The following is an 18238-nucleotide window of genomic DNA, read 5'->3' as shown; positions in this document are numbered from 1 at the left end:
TTTTTCCAGGATCAGTAGTGGGAAGGAGTGGGGATGGGGGTGGGCAGTGTAAATATTCCTTTGAAAGCTGGTCTGACCTCCATGGGATACTGACCAGTTAGGCCTGGTCTGTGAATAATGTTCTCTATCTCTTTGTCTCTCTTTCTGTCTCTGTCTCTCTCTTCTCTCTCTGTCTCTCTCTCTTCTCACTCTTTCTGTCTGTCTCTCTTGTTTCTGTCTCTTCTCTCTCTTTTCTCTCTTTCTGTTTCTTTCCTCTGTCTCTCCTCTCTCTTTCTGTCTCTCTCTCCTGTCTCTGTCTCTCCTCTCTGTCTTGTCTGTCTCTCTCCTCTCTGTCTCTCTCTTTGTCTCTCCTGTTTCTGTCTCTGTCTTTGTCTCCTGTTTTTGTCTCTCTTTCTCTCTTCTCTCTCTTTCTGCCTATGTCTCTCCTGTCTCTCTGTCTGTCTCCTCTCTGTCTTGTCTGTGTCTCTCCTCTCCCTCTCCCTCTCCCTCCCTCCCTCCCTCCCTCCCTCCCTCCCTCCCTCCCTCCCTCCCTCCCTCTCTCTCTCTCTCTCTCTCTCTCTCTCTCTCTCTCTCTCTCTCTCTCTCTCTCCTGTTTCTGTCTCTGTCCTCTCTGTCTCCTGTTTTTGTCTCTGTTTCTCTCCCTCCTGGCCCCTCCCTCCTCTCCCTCCTCCCCTGCAGGTGCCATGGAACTGAAGGGCTGTGTGCTCTTCTTGGCCGTGGGCCTCCAGGTCCTGGACCTCACGTCCTCCTGCCCCAGTGAGTGCACTTGCTCGAAGGCATCCCAAGTGGAGTGTGTGGGAGCTCGGATCCTGGTGGTGCCCAGCCCTCTGCCTTGGGATTCGATGAGCCTGCAGATACTCAACACCCATATCCGAGAGCTAACCTCGCAGCCCTTTCTCAACGTGACTGCGCTCATAGCGCTGCGCATAGAGAAGAATGAGCTGTCGCAGATTGCGCCAGGCGCCTTCAGCCCCCTGGGCTCCTTGCGCTACCTGAGCCTGGCAAACAACCGCCTGAACACGTTGCCCGGAGGCCTGTTTCAGGGCCTCAACAACCTCGAGTCGCTGCTGCTGTCGGGGAACCAGCTGCTGCACATCAGCCCAGCGCACTTCGCGCCCTTCAGCAACCTCAAGGAGCTGCAGCTGCATGGGAATCGGCTGGAGCTCATCCCGGACGGCTGCTTTGACAACCTCCCCGGCCTCGTCAAGCTGAACTTGGGCCAGAACCACCTGGGCCGCCTCTCGCCGCACCTCTTCCAGAGGCTGGGCCAGCTGCAAGTGCTGCGCCTCTCCGAGAACCAGCTGAATGAGATCCCGCCGGGCACCTTCGACGGCCTGAGCAACCTGCAGGAGTTGGCGCTGCAGCAGAACCAGCTGCGCCACCTGCCGCCAGGCCTGTTCCAGGGCAACGGACAGCTGGAGAGGCTCTACCTGTCCAACAACCAATTGTCGTCGCTGCCTCGAGGCCTCTTCCTGCAGCTGCCGCGCCTCAACAGGCTCACGCTGTTTGCCAATGGGTTGCGGGAGCTGCCGCCTGGTTTATTCGGGCCCATGCCCTACCTGCGTGAGCTCTGGCTCTACGACAACCAGCTCCAGCACATCCCCGACGGCGCGTTCGAGCCACTGGGCCAGCTGCAGGTACTCGTGCTGAGCCGCAACCAGCTGCAATCCATCGCTCCCGGCGCCTTCCGGGGCCTGAGCTCGCTGCGTGAGCTCTCGCTGCACAACAACGCGCTGCAGAGCCTCGACGGCCAAGTCTTCCGAGCCCTGGTCAGCTTGCAGAACGTGTCTCTGCACAATAACCGGCTCCGCTTCCTGCCTGGCAATCTGTTCGCTGGCGTCAACGGCCTCACCACGCTCCAGCTGCAGAACAACCAGCTGGAGAGCCTGCCCGTGGGCATCTTCGACCACCTGGGTCAGCTGTGCGACGTCAGACTCCAGGACAACCCGTGGCGCTGTGATGGCGGCATCCAACCCCTGCGCGTATGGCTCTTGGCTAACAGCGCCAGGCTGGGCGGTTCGGACCTCCTCCCCTTGTGCTCTAGCCCAGCCGAGGTCCGGGGCCAGGCCATCATCTTGGTCAACGTCAACGTGCTGGGGTCCAGCCCGAGCTACCCCGATGTCTCCCAGTACCCCAGCACCCCCCAGTACCCCAGCACCCCCCAGTACACGGATACCTCTCAGAATCTAGACACCACCTCCATCTCCTACACGACCGAGTTCACCACCATTGAGGAAGACCAGACTACACCAGACCAGACCGACTTGACCACCACCGGGGACGTAGGCGAGAGGGATGTGTGGGGCATGACCCGCGCCCAGAGCGGCCTGGCCATCGCCGCCATAGTCATCGGCTGCATAGCTCTGGCCTGCTCCTTGGCGGCCTGCATCTGTTGCTGCTGCTGCAAAAAGCGCAGCCACGCGGTGCTCATGCAGATGAAGGGCCCAGGCGAGTGCTGAGGAGGGGGGGGACCCGTTGGGTGGGGCTCTGGCCAGAGGGGGCCTCAAAGGGCAAAGCCAGCACCCCGCCAACCCAGCGGCCCAGGTTTCATGCCCTCTTCCTTGCTCTCTGGGGAACGTGGTCCCTTCCTCGAGCACAGAAATGGGGTGCGCTGTTTTAAACTGGGCTTCTACTTTGCACACGTGAGAGAAAGATGGGCTGGGGGAGGGGCGGGTCGAGACCTTCCGCTTCTGCTGGTCTTCCCATTAACGGCGGGAAGCAACTCTGGGGAGGGCGCTTTCACTCCTGCAAATCCCCTGCTCTGTCAAGATTCCCTAAAGAAAGCAAAGTAGCGTATGGAAGGTCCCTCCCCCACCCTCTCTCAGGGTCTAGATTAAGAATGACTTTCCTGACCACTTGCTATGAACCCCTCCCTTGCTCAATAGACTGCAGGAAAAGCCCAGCACACTTAGTGAAGATAGTTCTAGGAAGGGACCTCCCCTCTGTTCCCTTCTCCATTCCCAGCCCCAAGCAGGGATCTCTCTTACGTGGTGGTGGCTTTGCCTCTGCTCTCTGTCTTCCACATCCCGGCTCTCCCTTACAGCCTCCTGAAATGCAACTGGGGGCTCTGCCCAGGGGAGAGAAGTTAGCTGTCGCTTACAGAAATCCATCACACGTTCTGTGCCAGATTCAGAACTGGAGATGATAGAAAGATGAAAACAAAGCCTTTCTAGTCCCTTATCAGGCCAAGCCCTCCGAATCAAGCCCCTGCCTAGCGAAGATTGTTGGCTAAAGTGTGAAGCTGCCACGTAGCAAGAAGGGGTAAGCTGTTTCCTTGTGCTCTCTGGCTCCTTCTGTCCCTAACCTCGTGTACTGCCAAACTAACAAGGGGCAGTGAAGCGCCAGCCTCCCGAGGCTTCTGTCACTGCCCCTTCTCAGCCAAGGTCCACTTGTCCCGGGCCCAAAAGTTCTGAGGTACAGCTGTGACTCCTTGCAAGCCCTAACCTAGATTCACTTATCTTCCATGGTGTGTGACTGTGGGCAGGCAATCTTTGCTCCTTAGAGAAATCCCTCAGTGGGGTATCTGGTGCCATCAAAGCTGTCCATCAGCTCTTATCAGAAGGATAAGGAGAAGGAAAGTTGAAAAAAAAATCCACGCAAAGAACAATTTCTGGAGGCAGAAACGTGAATGAGTTTCATCTTGGAATTAGAGTCCAGAATTAAAAAACAAGAAACAAGTGTAAAATTTGAAGTCTTAAAAAAAGATCCAAAAAAAAAAAAAAAATCTGAGCCCATTTTTTTGAAAAGTCAAACCACAAAACATTCTGAATCTTTAAAAATGTGAATCAGCATATTTGTGTCTAAATGGGCGGTCACCAACTGCAGTGAGTTCTCTGAGGTGCCCCTTCAACTTCTGGGCTGTGGTGTGGCAGACCCAGGAGGTCTGGGGCACCATCACTATACCTGATTGCTGAGGAGAGGCACCACAGTGCAGGAGGGAAAACCAATCAACCTTTGGAGGCTGAGCATCTGAGGTGGAACACTGTCTCTGCTACTCATTGGCTCCCTGGGTGATTTTGGGCAAGCCCCAGTCTGCTCTCCTGGGCCATGAGGGGCTGAGGTAGCTCCCAGTCCTGAGTGCTAGGGCCTTCTTTTTCTTCACAGTATCTCCTCTAAAGTGTTGGCGGAGCCTCTGCTACCAGCTGTGGAGATGGGTAAGAATGCCTTTCTGAGAAGCAGGGGTAGCATTGGCCTCCTTGGATAACCTCTCCCCTGCTGGTCTACACCCTTTGAGATCACCTGCTGTCTCACTCTCTTTCCTTTTAGAGAAGGAGCATACCCAGGAATACAGCTTTGTTTTTATTTTGAGGTTGGGGAGAGTGAAATTGCTTAAAGATGACATTCTCTAGCTCAGTGGCCAATTCTGTGGTTCCCAGCCTGCTCATGCCAAGGCTGAAATCAGCAGTGAATTGTCAACTTTGCCTGCACTGACTCCAAATATGGCAGCTGACCCAGAGAAATGGAGCAGCTTAGGTCTGCTTCGACCTCAACTCCATTCTACTTGTAAAAGCCACTGGGCGATCCAGAGTCAGCCTTAAGCAGTGCACCTTCAATCTTTCTCTGTAAAGTAGGTCCCAATGGCAAGCAAACTAGAGAAACACCGAGGTCTAGAGAACAATTAGCTAAGAAAGATTTGTTGAGTGCCTGCTGTGTGCCAGGAACTGGGCTAGGAATGGGTGGCACAAAAGCACAGATGGAGGGGTCGTGGTCTTCCAGGACACAACAAGGGGAATAGGACCTCTCTTCTCTATTGGGCAAGTACTAGGTCTGCATACACTTCTTTCTGGGCCTGACTTTGATCTACTCCTTTTTGCGGTTGTTCTAGATGCCGCTCCCTCCCCTCCCCAACTTTGGCTTGGCCCCTGGGCACTTCAGGCATGGAGAAAGCACCCGAGAGACCATATAGTCCAAACTCTTCATTTTGCAGATGGGGAAACTAAGGCCCAAGGAGATGAAATGCCCTTGCTCAAAAGTAGCAAGAAGCAGTCAGGATTTGGACAAATGCTCCAACTTCACTGCCCCACTCTGCTGCTCTGGGTGGTGACCCATACCCTGGTGGGAAGAGTCTTCTTCTCCTGGGCAGATTTCACTTCTAAGCTCGCTTGACTGGGGAGTGAACATAGGACCAGTCCCATTATGGTTTCTGAAAGCACATTGAGATTGACTCCACACTGGAAGGCAGGTGCCTTAACTACCTCATTAATAGATGAGGAAACTGAGGCCCCCCCAGTCAGATGGGCAAGAGGGGGCAGAGTTAGTAGTGGTAGATGCACCTTAAACCTAACGTTTCATTTCCTCTTGGGTTCCTTCTATGAAATGGTGCCCTAAAGAAGGTTTTCCTTCAGTTCTACATGAAAGGCCAGGGCTGGGGGACAAGAGCCACCTCAGACAGCATGAAGACTTAGTAGGGCCCAGGGTAGGGAATCATAGTTGGGATAGAGCTCTCTGCATTGACTTTGGCTTAGGGGCTGAGGAAGGAAGAGGAGGAAGCCTTGGTTAGCCAGTCACCTTAAAATCTGAAAACCTGTATCATTGTCTCCAACCTTCAAATGAATCCCTGAGTGAGGGGCCATCCCATTTGTGACTGGAGCAAAGTCTGATGGAACCCTCTGCAAGAGCTGGGTTGAATTTTGATCACCTTTGACCCATGGTCTGGTTGGGGAGTGGGGAGTCTCTCCTGGCCCAACACCTCATCACCCTTTCTCTGAAACAGCAAAGGTGGAACTGGCTCTTCTCTCTTTGTGCCTGTCTCCTGAAAAGCCTTGTGAAGAGACAGCCCTATCCTCGTCCTAAACCAGCACAGCCCCATTTTCCCAGGAATCCTTGTGTTCCATATACTTATTCTTTGTAATTGTGCCTCTGGTGGACAGTTTTCTGAGTGCTTGGGGCCTGAATGGTTCGTCAGTTTGAGTCCTCTCCCCAATTGGACTCAGCTGGGTCTTATGGAGCACACTCCAAGTCCATGGCCTGGCATTCTGTCTTGGTCAGTAGGGCCCACTAGAGCTTATGGTCAGCTCATTGGCAGAACCTTCAAGAATCTAGGGTTCCCTCCTCACCACAATGAGGTCACACCATCAACACAGGACTTTTGTGCTTTGGAATAAAGACATCCAAAGAGGCTTTCCCTGAATTAGCCCTGTTTCAATTACTTCTTCTTGGGCCTGAAAAACGTTTTTGAAAGCTTTTGAGATGTCAGCGGCCAGAATACTCTTCTGAGCTTCAAGGGTCCAGAAACCACCAGGAAACCATGAAGACATTTCCTTGTACCCCAGATAGCATGAAAGCTTGGCAGGGTTCCAGGGGTGTCAAAGTTGTGGAAGCCTGGATTACAAAGAAGGTGGAGAGACCCTGGGGCTCCACAGAGCTCAAGGTACTCCCCCACCCTTTCTTGGGGGAACCCAAGTCAGGTGTCTCAGAATCAGGAGGACTGATCTTCTTGAAAAGTCAGTGGGAGAAGCTGTCTAACTCACCCCAACTAACCCTAACAAGCCACTTCTTGGAACTCAGCTTGTCAGAATGAATGGTTCAGATCAGCCCCCAAGTCACAGACTCACTGGCTCAGCCTGGTCAGTTGGAGCTAGCCTTCCCCTAACTTGAGGTTGCTTGTAGTTCTGAGTCCTCAGGGATTTATCAACTGGGTATCCTGGAGGGCAGGGTTGGGGATGTATCTTTTGCTGGACTCTTCTGGTGTCAGATATGGTGTGGTAGAAACTTAATAAAGGATATACCTAGAATGGAGTTTCTTGGATTCGTTGTGGGGGCTGGATTTCACATGTGCCAATATACCTATGACCAGGTGCTAAGGTGTGTGTGAACTGGAAGGATGGCTGACTCATTGGAGAAGACCTTGAATGGGTGGCCAGACAGAGACTCCATTCAGCCCAAGTTGTACCCGGTCATTAGTCCCCTCCCCTCTGCCACAGCCCCCACCACTCCCCCAGTAGTCCTCCAATCTCTGCTTGAAGATCTGCTGTGAGAGGAAGGCCAATCACCTCCCAGGGCAGCCCTGTCCACTCAAGCCAGCTTACAGGGTTGGGTACTCGTCCTTAACCAAAGCTTCTACCAGCCTTTCTACAGCTTCCCTGAGCCCTAGTGGTTGTGCTCAAGAAGACCAGGCTCAGATCTTCTGCACAGGACAGGCAGCCAGGCAGATAGATACCTGAAGAGAGTTTCCAAGTTGTCCCTTCTTCAGACTAACCTCCCATCCCCTCATGGGGGCCTTGGCTGGGGGCCACCCCACTTTGGATCCTCCCCATTGTAGTCCATTCACTCCAGCTTTCTGAAATGTCTGTTCCAAGCTGTGGCACCATGTTGTGACCCAAGGGCCTTTGTCAAAGCCATGGGCTGAGAGGTATCCCTGCAGGCCATCTGCCCCAGGCACTGGGCCACTGTACCCAGGGGATGCCAGGAAATGATGGGGAGGATTTCCAGGCTTCTGGGGGAGGGGTGGCTGCTTTTCCTCTGAGCTCTGATAAGAGCTTTGTTTGTTTTCCATGACCTATATGTACTTAAGTCTATTTATTCTTTGGTCCTTTTGAACCAAGGGTGTGCAGGGGATTGGTGACCATGGTTGGGGGGGGGGCAGCAGGAGGGAGGATGAATTGTCTGGGAGGGGGCAACAAGCCAGAGTAATGAAAAATCCTGCAGACCTCCTGAGGTCCTGCCTGAGGACTCCAGAGAGGTCTGACACAACCTTCATCAGTCCATAAAGATTCAATAAGTTCCTCGTACATGCCAAGCACCATGCTAAGCTCTACAGAGTGTATGTTGGAGAAGTCACACATGAGGAGAGCGACTATGGGCTCTGCCCATTTTGATCCCACAGGAGACTTCTGCAAAGTGACTGTGTCTTCCCCAAAGCCTGTGGTGGAAATTGCTCCAGCTATCACAGAGGAGAGAACCTGGTAGATTTAGGCCTTAGACAAGAAGGTTTGGAGCTGGAGGACGGGGCTGGAGTCTTTGCTCTGTCACTCGAGTCCAGCCAGTCACTCTTCTCTACCAGGAGAGGGTGGATTAGCCTACCTCTAAGGGCGCCTTCCCTATATAGGTCCTGTGATGTTCTAAAACCCATGGTTGGGACTTTGGCTGGTCCTGTCCCAGAGTACAAGGCCCTGGCTGGCCCAAGGGTGCTCCTTTGGTGCATCTGGGGCATCTGCAGCTGTCCACACTCTCCCCTTCCTCCTTCCCTTCCCCTGCCCAGCTGAGCTCTGAGCCATTCAGGGTATAAGGCTCCCAGCATAGGCCTGGAAGGAGGGAAAGGGAAATCAGTGGGGAGGGGAAGTCATCTTGTTTCCCTTTATTTTCTTCATACCTCAAGAATTAGATCATTTGACTTTTTGTGACAAGATCATTGGAGTCAGAAGGGGCCTTTCTTGGCTGTGCTGCATGCTTTTCTAGGTGACCTTGAATAAGCCACTCTCTGGGTATACAGGGCAGGAGGTCTGCCTCAGCTCTAACTCTTATGCCAGGCAACTTGCTGGGGTCTTGGCTGGAGCCTGGCTTTTAGAACTTTTGAAAAGGAGTCATCAGAGTCAGGAGAAAAAATGGAGTGAAGACTGAGGCCCAGTCAGGGCTGGGGGTCTGAGGCAGGGCTGGGAGTCTGGGGCCCAGTCAGAGCTGGGGGTCTGAGGCAGGGCTGGGGATCTGGGGCCCAGTCAGGGCTGGGGTTCTGAGGCTAGGGGCCTGGGGCTCAGTCAGGGCTGGGGGTCTGAAGTAGGGCTGGGGGTCTGAGGCAGGGCTGAGAGTGGGGCAGGGATGAGGATCTGGAGACCCCTCCTCCCCTGGCCAACTCCCAGTATTGACTACACCTGGGAGAAGCTGATTTTTCCTGTTGGCTCCTCTGAGGTCCCTTCTAAGGAGCATTGAGTGAGAGGAGACCTGGCCTTAATTACTGTGAGTGCTTGGGGTGCTGATCTGTAGGCCAAGGCGGAGGGCATAGCTTCATTGGCCTGTGTCCCTCCTGTCCTGCATGGCTCCAGGGACGTGTTGGGAGCACCGGAAGGGCATAGGGTGGTGCCTGAGTTTTAGGACTAGGAATCATTGACCCACTGGCTCTTGGCTCAGGGATGGGGCTGGCTCAGGGGCTGGTAAACATTGACACACTGACGAATATGCAGTTCCATCTCTCTGGTCACAAGGAAGAAGAACGCATGGTCCTGCTTCTTGCCTGGCCTGACTCGTTCCCACATGGTAGGTCTCATCTCTCCTTGCTCTGTCTTGTCCTGTCCTGTCTGGTCCTGTAGAGTCCCGTCCAATGAGTGTGCACCAAGGGGTGTGTCCTGGCCCTTGCTGGGCTGACCCAGCCCTAAGTATAGGGTGTTGGGAAGAGTGTTTGCTGGCCAGAGGCTGAGGGGCTGGGGAAGGGAAGACCTCTGGCTGTCCAGAGCTTCCTGCTTCCTCAACTTCCATTCCTTGTGAGCCCTGCAGTGCTGGGGCCTCTGAGAAAAGGAGCATCCCAAGGGGCACCATGGAGGGTGGCCAAAGGGCAGTGGGCCAGAGGAAGACCCACTAGCTAAATCTTGGGGACAGGCTGATACTTGAATGCAAATTTTTCCAGCATTGGCTCACAGGACAACACCTGCTTCTTAAACAACCAAGTTTCTTTCTCTAGGAAGCTCAAAACTTTTGCCAGACTCACTCTCTCATCCTTTCTCTGTTCCTTCCCTCCAGGTAGAGAGGGGGTTATCATCCCAGCTTGACAGGAAAGGAAGCTGAGGCCCAGAGAGGCCTCCTCAGGCTCACGTGGTGAGTGAATAATGTCTTGCTAGCCAACAGGAGTGTCCTAGGATCTCAGAGTAGTAGGGGGCTGACTCCTGAGACAGTTCTGAGACAGTGGGCCCGGAATAAAAGAATCTGAGCAATTCTCCCCCAAATCTCTCTTCCAGATCCCCATACAGGCTGCATATTTGGAGACCCGGATGCTAGCCTGGCTGGAGTCCTGCAAAGACATTTCCAGGCAGCAGACAGCAATGTCGCCTGCCTCGCCTCGCCTTGATGAGAACATGGAATGTTTTGTGGGCTTGACTCAAACAGATTCTTTTGCTGGTTTTTGCAAAAAAGGCACAGACCATCACCTCAAATGAGAACCAGGCAGCTTTCTGGCTGTGCCCTGAAGGCTTGGCCTTCAGCCACCCCCCAGCATTCTCATGGCTGGGGCGGGTACATTCCTCCTTTCCTCCCTCCCCCTCAGAATCCTTGGTGGCCCTTCTAGAAGGTGGGCTGCTGCATTCTGGGGATAGGATGTCTCAGGGGAGGCCCTTGGCTTCTAGACTTCTCCTGAATAGGAAGGAAGGAAGAAGAGATTAGTCTGAGGGGAGGAATCTGACCCCCTGGCTCATTCCTTCCTTACCATCCATGAGGTCAAGCTTCAGTCCAGATCTGACAGTGAACTCCCCATGCCCAGGATACTACCCTCCTGGTGCTCCCTTCTCCAGGCTCCTACTGTCTTCCCTAGGATTATGAGCATCACCTCTCAGCCTCCCACCTCCCCTCCCTCAGTTCTGCCATTACCAAGGACCTTGGATCTAGAACTGGAAAAGACCTTAGCTTATAGGTGGGGAAACTGAGGCCAGAGCAGGAAAGTGATGTGGATGAGGTCACACAGGTAGGAATGAGCAAGGCCAGAATCTGAACCCAGGTTCTTGGACTCCAAATCCTTGCCATTGTGCCCGGTTGCCTCACCATTTGATCTGGTTTCCTGTGTCATCAAACCTATATCTAGGACTGATAGAAGCCACATGGCAGAGTCTCCTTCCCCCTCATGGGGGCTGGCATGGTAGTGAGCTTTTGAGTCAGCGAAGCCTGGGGGACAAAGGGCCACCTCTGCATCCCTGGAGGGAGAAATCTTTTCAGAGCTACTGGCCAAACTTGGGGATTTAGCCTGAAGTGAGGACCCTTCTTGGAAAATGCTTTTGTAACTGACTGTAGCTAGCAGTTTAAGATGGGTATCAGTGTTTAGTCCTTCTGGGGGCTGTGGGCTTGGTGCCTGTTGAGGGCCCCTGCATCTGCCCCAAAGCACATAGGAACAGAAGGGGCTGTCAGGGCTAGGCAGGATGGGTTCAAACTAGGAACCCTGTGAAATGTTCTCTCTTCCTCTCTAACTCTGTCTCCCTCTCTACCCCCTCTCTCCCTCTGTATTTATCTCCCTGTCTCCCCATCGTTTGCTCTATCTCTGTCTTTCTGTCTCTGTCTCCCTCTCCTTCTTTCTCTCTCTGTCTTTCTGTCTCTTTCTCTGTCTCCCTCTCCCCTCTGTTTCTCCCTCTCTCTCTCCCTCTTTCTCTATTTCTCTCTGTCTTTCTGTCTCTGTCTCCCTCCCCTTCTTTCTCTCTCTGTCTTTCTGTCTCTTTCTCTGTCTCCCTCTCCCCTCTGTTTCTCCCTCTCTCTCTCCCTCTTTCTCTATCTCTCTCTGTCTTTCTGTCACTGTCTCCCTCCCTTCTTCCCCCTTCTCTTTCTCTACCTGTCTTCCTCTCTCCCTCCCTCCCTCTCTCTTTCTGTTTCTCTGTCTCACTCTTTCCCTCCCCTTTCTCTCTCTCTTTCTGTCTGTCTCTCTGTCTCTTCCTCTCCCTTTCCCTTCTGTTCCTCCCTCTCTCCTCCCCTGTCTTTTTCTATCTCTCCATCTTTCTATCTCCATCTGTATCTCTTTCTCTCCCTCTCTGGGATTTGGTGCCAGATAAAGGGTTCTGGCCATCAGCATTCTGCGGGGAGGTGGGATGCTTGGGAACAAGGGTGTCCACTCTTCCAGTCAGTTGGGACAATTTCTCAGAATAGATGAAGCTGGAGATGCTGTCCCAATGGCCAGACAGGGGCAAGAAATGGTAGGAGTGTGGATCCTTAAGGTTGACAAAGGGGATGGAGAGAGGACTGGGTAAACTGAGATAAGAAAAGAGGGTATGCTAGGGACAGGGATAGCCTGAGAGAGGTTGAAGGGCAGACAAAGGGAATATTTTGCAAAATGGATTGGGAGTGAGGAGACAAGTAACTGGGACCTGCCTGGTTGGAGGCTGGGTAGATAGACACAGAACCTGGAGCCTGGAAGTTCTGAGTTCAGATCCAGCTTCAGACACTAAATCTCAGACAAGTCACGTGACGTTTGTTTGCCAGTTTCTTCACCTACATGACAACTTTGCAAACCTGAAAACCATACAAATCTTCACTGTTATTATTGTTAGCAATCAGAAGCCCTGGTTTCTAGTAGCAGCTCTGGTTCTTGCTAGCTTGGTGACCTTGGGCACAAAGCCTCAGTTTCCTCATTTGTAAAAAACAATGAGAACAATACTGTTTCCTTCTAAGGGTTGTGTAGGTATGGCCAGGGTCCCTTAGGGGACCAGTAAGGGAGTTTGGCAAGGGGTCAGACAGGATTGGGGACTGAGCTCCCAGATAAGGAGTTGGGGTCCCAAGGAAGCAGCTGACTTGGAGCGGTGGGGAATGGTGAAGTGGAGGGGAGGAGAAATTGATGGGAATTAGGAGAGGAGGAGGAAGGGGAAAGCGCATCTCTGAGGACTGGGAAGGCGGGCATCATGCCCTATGACTCCTCTCCTTCCTCCTGTGTTCGTAGAGAAGTGCTCTGCATTCCTCCTGGACCATTTACCTGCCCATGTGTGTGCCTCACATCCCCCACTAGACTGGAAACTGCTTAAGGGCAGGCGCTGCTTCTAGTTCTGTTGAATTCCTGGCACAAAAGCTTGTGTACAGTGGCTACTTCATATTGATGGAGTTGAATGTGTTAAATAAAAGATGAGAATAAGCATTTATTATGCTCCTACTACATTCCGGGGGCTCCACTAGTTGCTTTGCAAATGTCATCTCCTTTGATCCTCACAACAACCTTAGCAGGTAGGTGTTACTTTACATTTGAAAAAACAGGAGGCAAACAGAGGTGAAGTGACTTGCCCAAGGTCACAGAGCTAGTAAGAGTCTTAAGACTGGATTTGAACTTAGGTCTTCCTGACTCTAGGCCCAGGGCTCAATACAATACACCATCTAGCTGCCTCTTGATTAAGCACTTACTAGGGCCAAGGCCTGCACAGTTAGGCAAGATCGAAGACTATCCAGGACTGCTGTCCAGGGATTTATTTAGGGCTTATTGAATGCAAAATCCCAAAAGTGAAGGGACTTCAGAATTATGGGATTCCAGGTTTGGAGCTGGGAGGGAGCATCGGAGGCCCCAGAAGACTTGCATCAGCAAGGCTATGTCAGAAGTGAGCTCTGTCCTATGTGCTGAGTCACACCAGAGAAACAATACCTCCTGCTGTCATTCTCAACAATTGGTCTTCCATACTTTGCCTGGAGACCCTCAGCAGAGAGGAGCCCATCACTTCCTAGCTCAGCCCAATGCACTCTGAGACAGTTGTACTGGCCAGGAGGCTTTTCCCCACATCCCGCTTAGACTGGGCTCTTCTCAGCCCCTTTCCTTCCCTCCCCCCCACTTTGCTTCTCCTGGTTCTTCTTCCAGGACCATGAAAAAGAAGGCTCATCCCTCAACCATGCTTGAACACACTTCTTATGCCTTTCTGAGTCCTCTCCTCCAGCCTAAACGTTCATGGAATATTCAGCCACTCCTTACGTAGAAGAACTTAGGCCCTTCCCCATCTTGGTGGTCTTTCTCTGGACCCTCTTCAGTTTGTCAACATCCTTCCTAAATTGTAGATACCAGCACCTGACACCGTCTTTCAGTTATGGTCTTTTCAGGAGAGAGGCCAGGGGGCTTGACCTCACATTAGATTTGGAGGTACCAGAGCTGGTCTGGGGTTACTTCTGATGTTCTAATAGTTAATGACCTGGAGAGGGTCAGGGACAAAAGAGGACGCTTGCTGAGGTCAGCTTGGGAGTGACTTCTGGTCCTTTCCTAGGCAGCTTTTGAAGTAGAAAATGGGGATGAAATGGTTTTCCTCTAGGTGTGGGAGAATTGAACCAGCAAGACTTACAGCTCTCCGCTGGATCAAAGATTCTGAGTGAGACAGAGAGATGGACAGAAAGTTGGAAGATAATAAAGAGATTCATAGGCAGACATTAAAGGGATCAGAGATAGATGGACAGATGGGGAGAAAGAAAATAAAGAGAAATAGAGAAAGAAAGGTCGATGATATCTATCTCTCTACATAGAAAGACAGTTAGCTTAGAGATGGAAGTACATAAAGACATGAGCAGGCAGATGATAAAGGGACTTATCAAGAGTTCCGAGGTGGATGGATAGAGGGTAGGTAGGGAAAGAGACAACAGAGCACAGAGGAGACCACCGGTGGGAGGAGGGGGCATCTTCCAAGGCAGAGAGGCCAAGGACTGAAGGCCCAAGGCCAAGCAGAGCTGGGAGGGACCTGGTTGAAGCTAGAGCCACCCAGCGCCCTTCCCTTCCCCATGGCTCTCCTTGGTGACTAAGGACTAAGAGAGCAGCTGTCCAGAAGACCAGGAGAAGATTCTAGGGTTTGAGCCCTGTGTCAGCTTCCTGGCCGTGTTTGTCTTTAGTCTGCTTAGGGTTAGGGTTGAGGTAGTTAGGTGGTGCCTGGTGCCCATATAGAGTGAGTCAGGAAGACCTGAATTCCAATCCAGCCTCAGACACAGACTACCTGTGTGACCCTGGGCATGCCACTTCACCTCTGTTACCTATAAAATGGGGATCATGATAGCACCCATCTCCCAGGGTTGTTGTGTGGATCAAATGAGACAATATTCGTAAAGTGCTTTAGCTCAATGCCCGCCACACAGTAGGTGCTTAATCAATGCTTGTTCCCATCCTCTTCCCCTTAGGGTGGGGAGAACTGGAGAAGGAGAAGAACGTTGGGTCCTGAGGGAAGATGATGCGTTCCAGCTCTGATCTTCGCTGGTTCTGGGGCCATGGGCTGGTCATTGGCCTGGTCGGAGTCCCAGCTTCTCTGTAACGCTGGGATAACGAGTGGTGTTGACCTCAGCTCAGGCTTGAGATGAAGACATAGCCTGTCAGCAAACATGTATTATGCCCTTAACTATGTGTCCTAAACTTTGATAAATGATGGGAATACCTAGAAAGAAAGGTAGAAGACTGATCTTTGGCCTCTTTCTGAAGAGGTCAGACACAGCAGATGATGCTGGCCCTTGGGGACAGGTGGTTAACCCTTGAGTTTGCATATTTTATGCTTTCACATTAGCCCCAGGGCCACTGAGTCAGGAGAAGAGGTACCTCCGTCCAAGGCCTCACACTTCCATGTGTTTTCTCTCCTTTTCAGCAGGACCATGCTCCTTAGGGCCTTTCTGCCAGGCCTCTCCTTGCTGCTCCTGCCTAGGCTGAGCCAGGCCTGCCCTGTGGGTTGTGACTGCTTTAAGCAAGAGGTGGTATGCAGTGCTGAGGACATAAATGACATACCGAGGGCCATCCCCCAGAACACCACAGAAATCATCTTTGTAGAGACCTCGATGCTGACGCTGCAGCCGTGGGCCTTCAGCAACACCAGTAGCTTGGCCAAAGTGGTCTTCCTCAACACCCAGATTCAATCTCTGCAGCCAGAGGCCTTCGGAGGGCTGCCTAGGCTGCTGGACCTGGAGATCACGGGCAGCCCCCTGCTGGGTCTTCGTGGGGAGACCTTCCAGAACCTGACCAGCCTCCGCAAGCTCACGCTCAACTTCAACACTCTTCGAGTGCTGCCTGCTGACCTCTTCCAGGGTCTGGCCACCTTGGAGTCCCTTCACCTGCAAGGTAACCAGCTGCAGACGCTCCCCTCCACCATTTTCCAGCCCCTCGCTGTTCTTTGTCTCCTCAACCTTGCTCAGAACCTCTTGGAGCAGATCCCGGAGCAGCTCCTGGCTCCCCTAGCCAGGCTTCAGATGCTGAAACTGAGTGACAACATCCTAGCCACGCTCCCGCCTCGGGCCTTCCAGGGCCTGGGGCACCTGCAGGAATTGTTTCTGGACGGGAACCGGCTCACGGAGCTCCCCGGGGACGTGTTCTCTGGGTTGGGTGCCCTGGAGAAACTCTGGCTGCAGCACAACGCCATCAGCCACCTCCCCTCGACGGTTTTCTCTTCCTTGGGCAGCCTGACCTTCCTGAACCTGCAAGGGAACATGCTGACGGTGCTCCCCGATGGCCTCTTCCACCAGACGCCCAACCTGGCCAGGCTGTCGGTGTCACACAATCAGCTGGAGAACGTCTCCGAGGGCGCCTTCAGAAACGCCCCCAAGCTCAGCGTGGTCACCCTGTCTCATAACAGCCTGCGCAGCCTCCCGCCGGGGCTCTTCGATGGCACGCCTGGGCTCACCAAGCTCTACCTGGGCAGCAACAACCTGACGGACTTGGACAGGCAGCTCTTCCAGAACTTGACCCGCCTGGAGCTTCTGAACCTTGCAGACAACCTGCTGACCACCCTCCCCGAAGGCATTTTCGACAATAACTTCGAGCTTTTCAGCCTGGCCCTGAATGGCAATCCGTGGGCGTGTGACTGCCGCCTGGCTTACCTTCTAAACTGGCTCCGGGAGTATATCGACCGTTTCTTCAACCTGCAGACCTACTGCGCCAGTCCCTATTACTTAAAGGGCCAGGTGCTGCCGGCGCTGAAGGCTGAGCAGCTGGTGTGCCCGGTGCCCCTGGAGCCCCACAGGATGCGACCTTTCTTGGTGGAGAAGGAGGAGTCCGACAGCAGCTGGGAGGTGTCTGAGGAGGCTCGAGCCCCCAGCCGGTGCACCTACAGCAACTTAGACGGGACGGTGGTGCTTGCGTGTGACCAGGTGGTCTGTCGATGGCTCCGCATGCAGCTGTCTCCCCGGCAGACCTCCGGCACCCTGGCACTAACTCTCAATTCCACTCAGGAATGGGTTTTGAAATCAAGTTGCGGCTCAGTCCAAGTCACTCTCTCCATCAATGCCCTGGGTGGAGGGGGCTAGACAGAGGCTAGAGGCAGGCCCGCCCCGGGCGCTCTGGAGAGCTCTTCGTGCTGAGTGAGTATTGGCTAGGAAACCAAGAAATAAAGGACACCAGTGATGATTTATTTCCTAATGAAAAGTCTGCGTGGTTGGAGGGATCTCGCCTGGATGCTGGGTCAGGCCAATGACTTCTCCTCCTTGGGTGTCCTTTGTCTCTCTTTCTCCCTTTCTCCCCTTGGGGCTCCTCTCAGGAGGCTTTCTGAGCCCGGACGGGTTTCCATCATTGTATTCTGTGACATAACTATTAATGCTGGCTCAGTGTCTTAGAAGAAACGCCCACCCCCAAGTTTCCTTTTGGTTGTTTAATAATTAAAGTCACCACCCAGCAGGAGAACAGCTCTGTGGCTCTCATTGTTTGGTAGGACACAGACACAAAGGCTCCCTCTGCTCTTCTGGTTGAAATTTGGGTCACCTTCCTTTTGAGGGCTGTTTTCATTTTATGATGGGAGGTTGAGTAGGAAAGGGACCAGAGGGGATACAGCCCTGGGGCCTCCCCAGGAGGAGAAGGGCCTGCCTGTGTTGTTCACCCCAGTGTTCTGACATGGGTGGATTCAGACCAACGTGGGCACATCTTCAAAGAGGAAAAGGAACCAGGAAATGAAGGGAACTAGGTCGGGAGGAGAGGGGCCGGCTACCCTCTTGCCTTGACTGGTCATCTGCCTATGAGCTTCTGGCCAGCCCTGAGGAGGTGGAAGGAGTTGGGGTGATTAACAAGCTTGACTGGGCAGTAGGCTGGGAAGGAACTGCTGGAAAGAAACCTCGAGGAGTATTGGCCGATTTGGGAACTTGGGGGAGGTCAAACAGATTACCCCTCCAATTCTCTTGGATAAATCGCTGCCTGGGCCTCTCTGGGCCTCAGTTTCCTCCAGATGACTCAGTCTGTGATGGATGAAATGGCATTTTAACTCTCCTAAAGTACAGCTAGGACATGCTAGACCAGAGTTAGGAGAAGGACAGGGCAGATGAGGGGTGGAGAGAGGCTGAGGTTGAGGTGACCTCAGAACTGAGCAGGTGCATCCTCAGTGGGAAACCTCTTCTGAGGAGAGGCAGACCAGGTGAGGAGTCCCTGCTGGGCAGCCAGGACATGTCTACATGGCAGGGAGGGAGAGTGAGGGGGGAAGATCCTAAGCTCTATCCCATTTCTATATGACTTTAAGGCTGCCAGAGACCTGTGCTCACAACCACATGCCAGACAAGGGCAGGCAGGCATGGCTGTCCCCATTTTCCAGATGAGGATGAGCTGGGGAGAGATTTCTCCAAACTCACACAGATTCTCAGGACCCCAAGGCACCTCAGAGCAGAGGAATACAGACTTGAGAGTTGGGAGGGACCATAGAAAGCCCTTGAGTTTACA

At 53.0% G+C, this 18238-nt stretch overlaps 2 protein-coding genes across 7 annotated transcripts; both read left to right on the top strand.

Moving 5' to 3' along the window:
- Positions 1–680: 680 nt before the first annotated feature.
- LOC140510355 (leucine-rich repeat-containing protein 15-like) lies at positions 681–6854 on the top strand. The gene has a single exon (XM_072618897.1). It carries the CDS (start codon positions 684–686, stop codon positions 2457–2459), a length of 1776 nt encoding a protein of 591 aa, XP_072474998.1. The 5' UTR covers positions 681–683; the 3' UTR covers positions 2460–6854.
- A 2231-nt stretch (positions 6855–9085) lies between these two features.
- On the top strand, positions 9086–17220 carry CPN2 (carboxypeptidase N subunit 2). 6 transcript variants are annotated; one of them, XM_072618890.1, is made up of 4 exons: positions 9086–9193; positions 9674–9744; positions 9885–14942; positions 15201–17220. In XM_072618890.1, coding segments are annotated over exons 3-4 (1647 nt in total). In that variant the 5' UTR covers positions 9086–9193; positions 9674–9744; positions 9885–14940; the 3' UTR covers positions 16846–17220. The 6 variants fall into 6 exon arrangements, with proteins under 6 accessions (XP_072474991.1, XP_072474994.1, XP_072474993.1 ...); XM_072618893.1 differs by having other exon boundaries at positions 15198–17220; XM_072618892.1 differs by lacking the exon at positions 9885–14942.
- The last annotated feature ends 1018 nt before the right edge of the window (positions 17221–18238 follow it).

This window comes from Notamacropus eugenii, chromosome 6 (assembly GCF_028372415.1).
Source record: "Notamacropus eugenii isolate mMacEug1 chromosome 6, mMacEug1.pri_v2, whole genome shotgun sequence".
Taxonomy (NCBI): Eukaryota; Metazoa; Chordata; class Mammalia; order Diprotodontia; family Macropodidae; genus Notamacropus; species Notamacropus eugenii.
This window is presented reverse-complemented; position numbering and strand designations above follow the sequence as displayed.

Coding starts and splice junctions, on each gene's coding strand:
- LOC140510355 (XM_072618897.1), top strand. CDS start 684: ATGGAACTGAAGGGCTGTGTGCTCTTCTTGGCCGTGGGCCTCCAGGTC.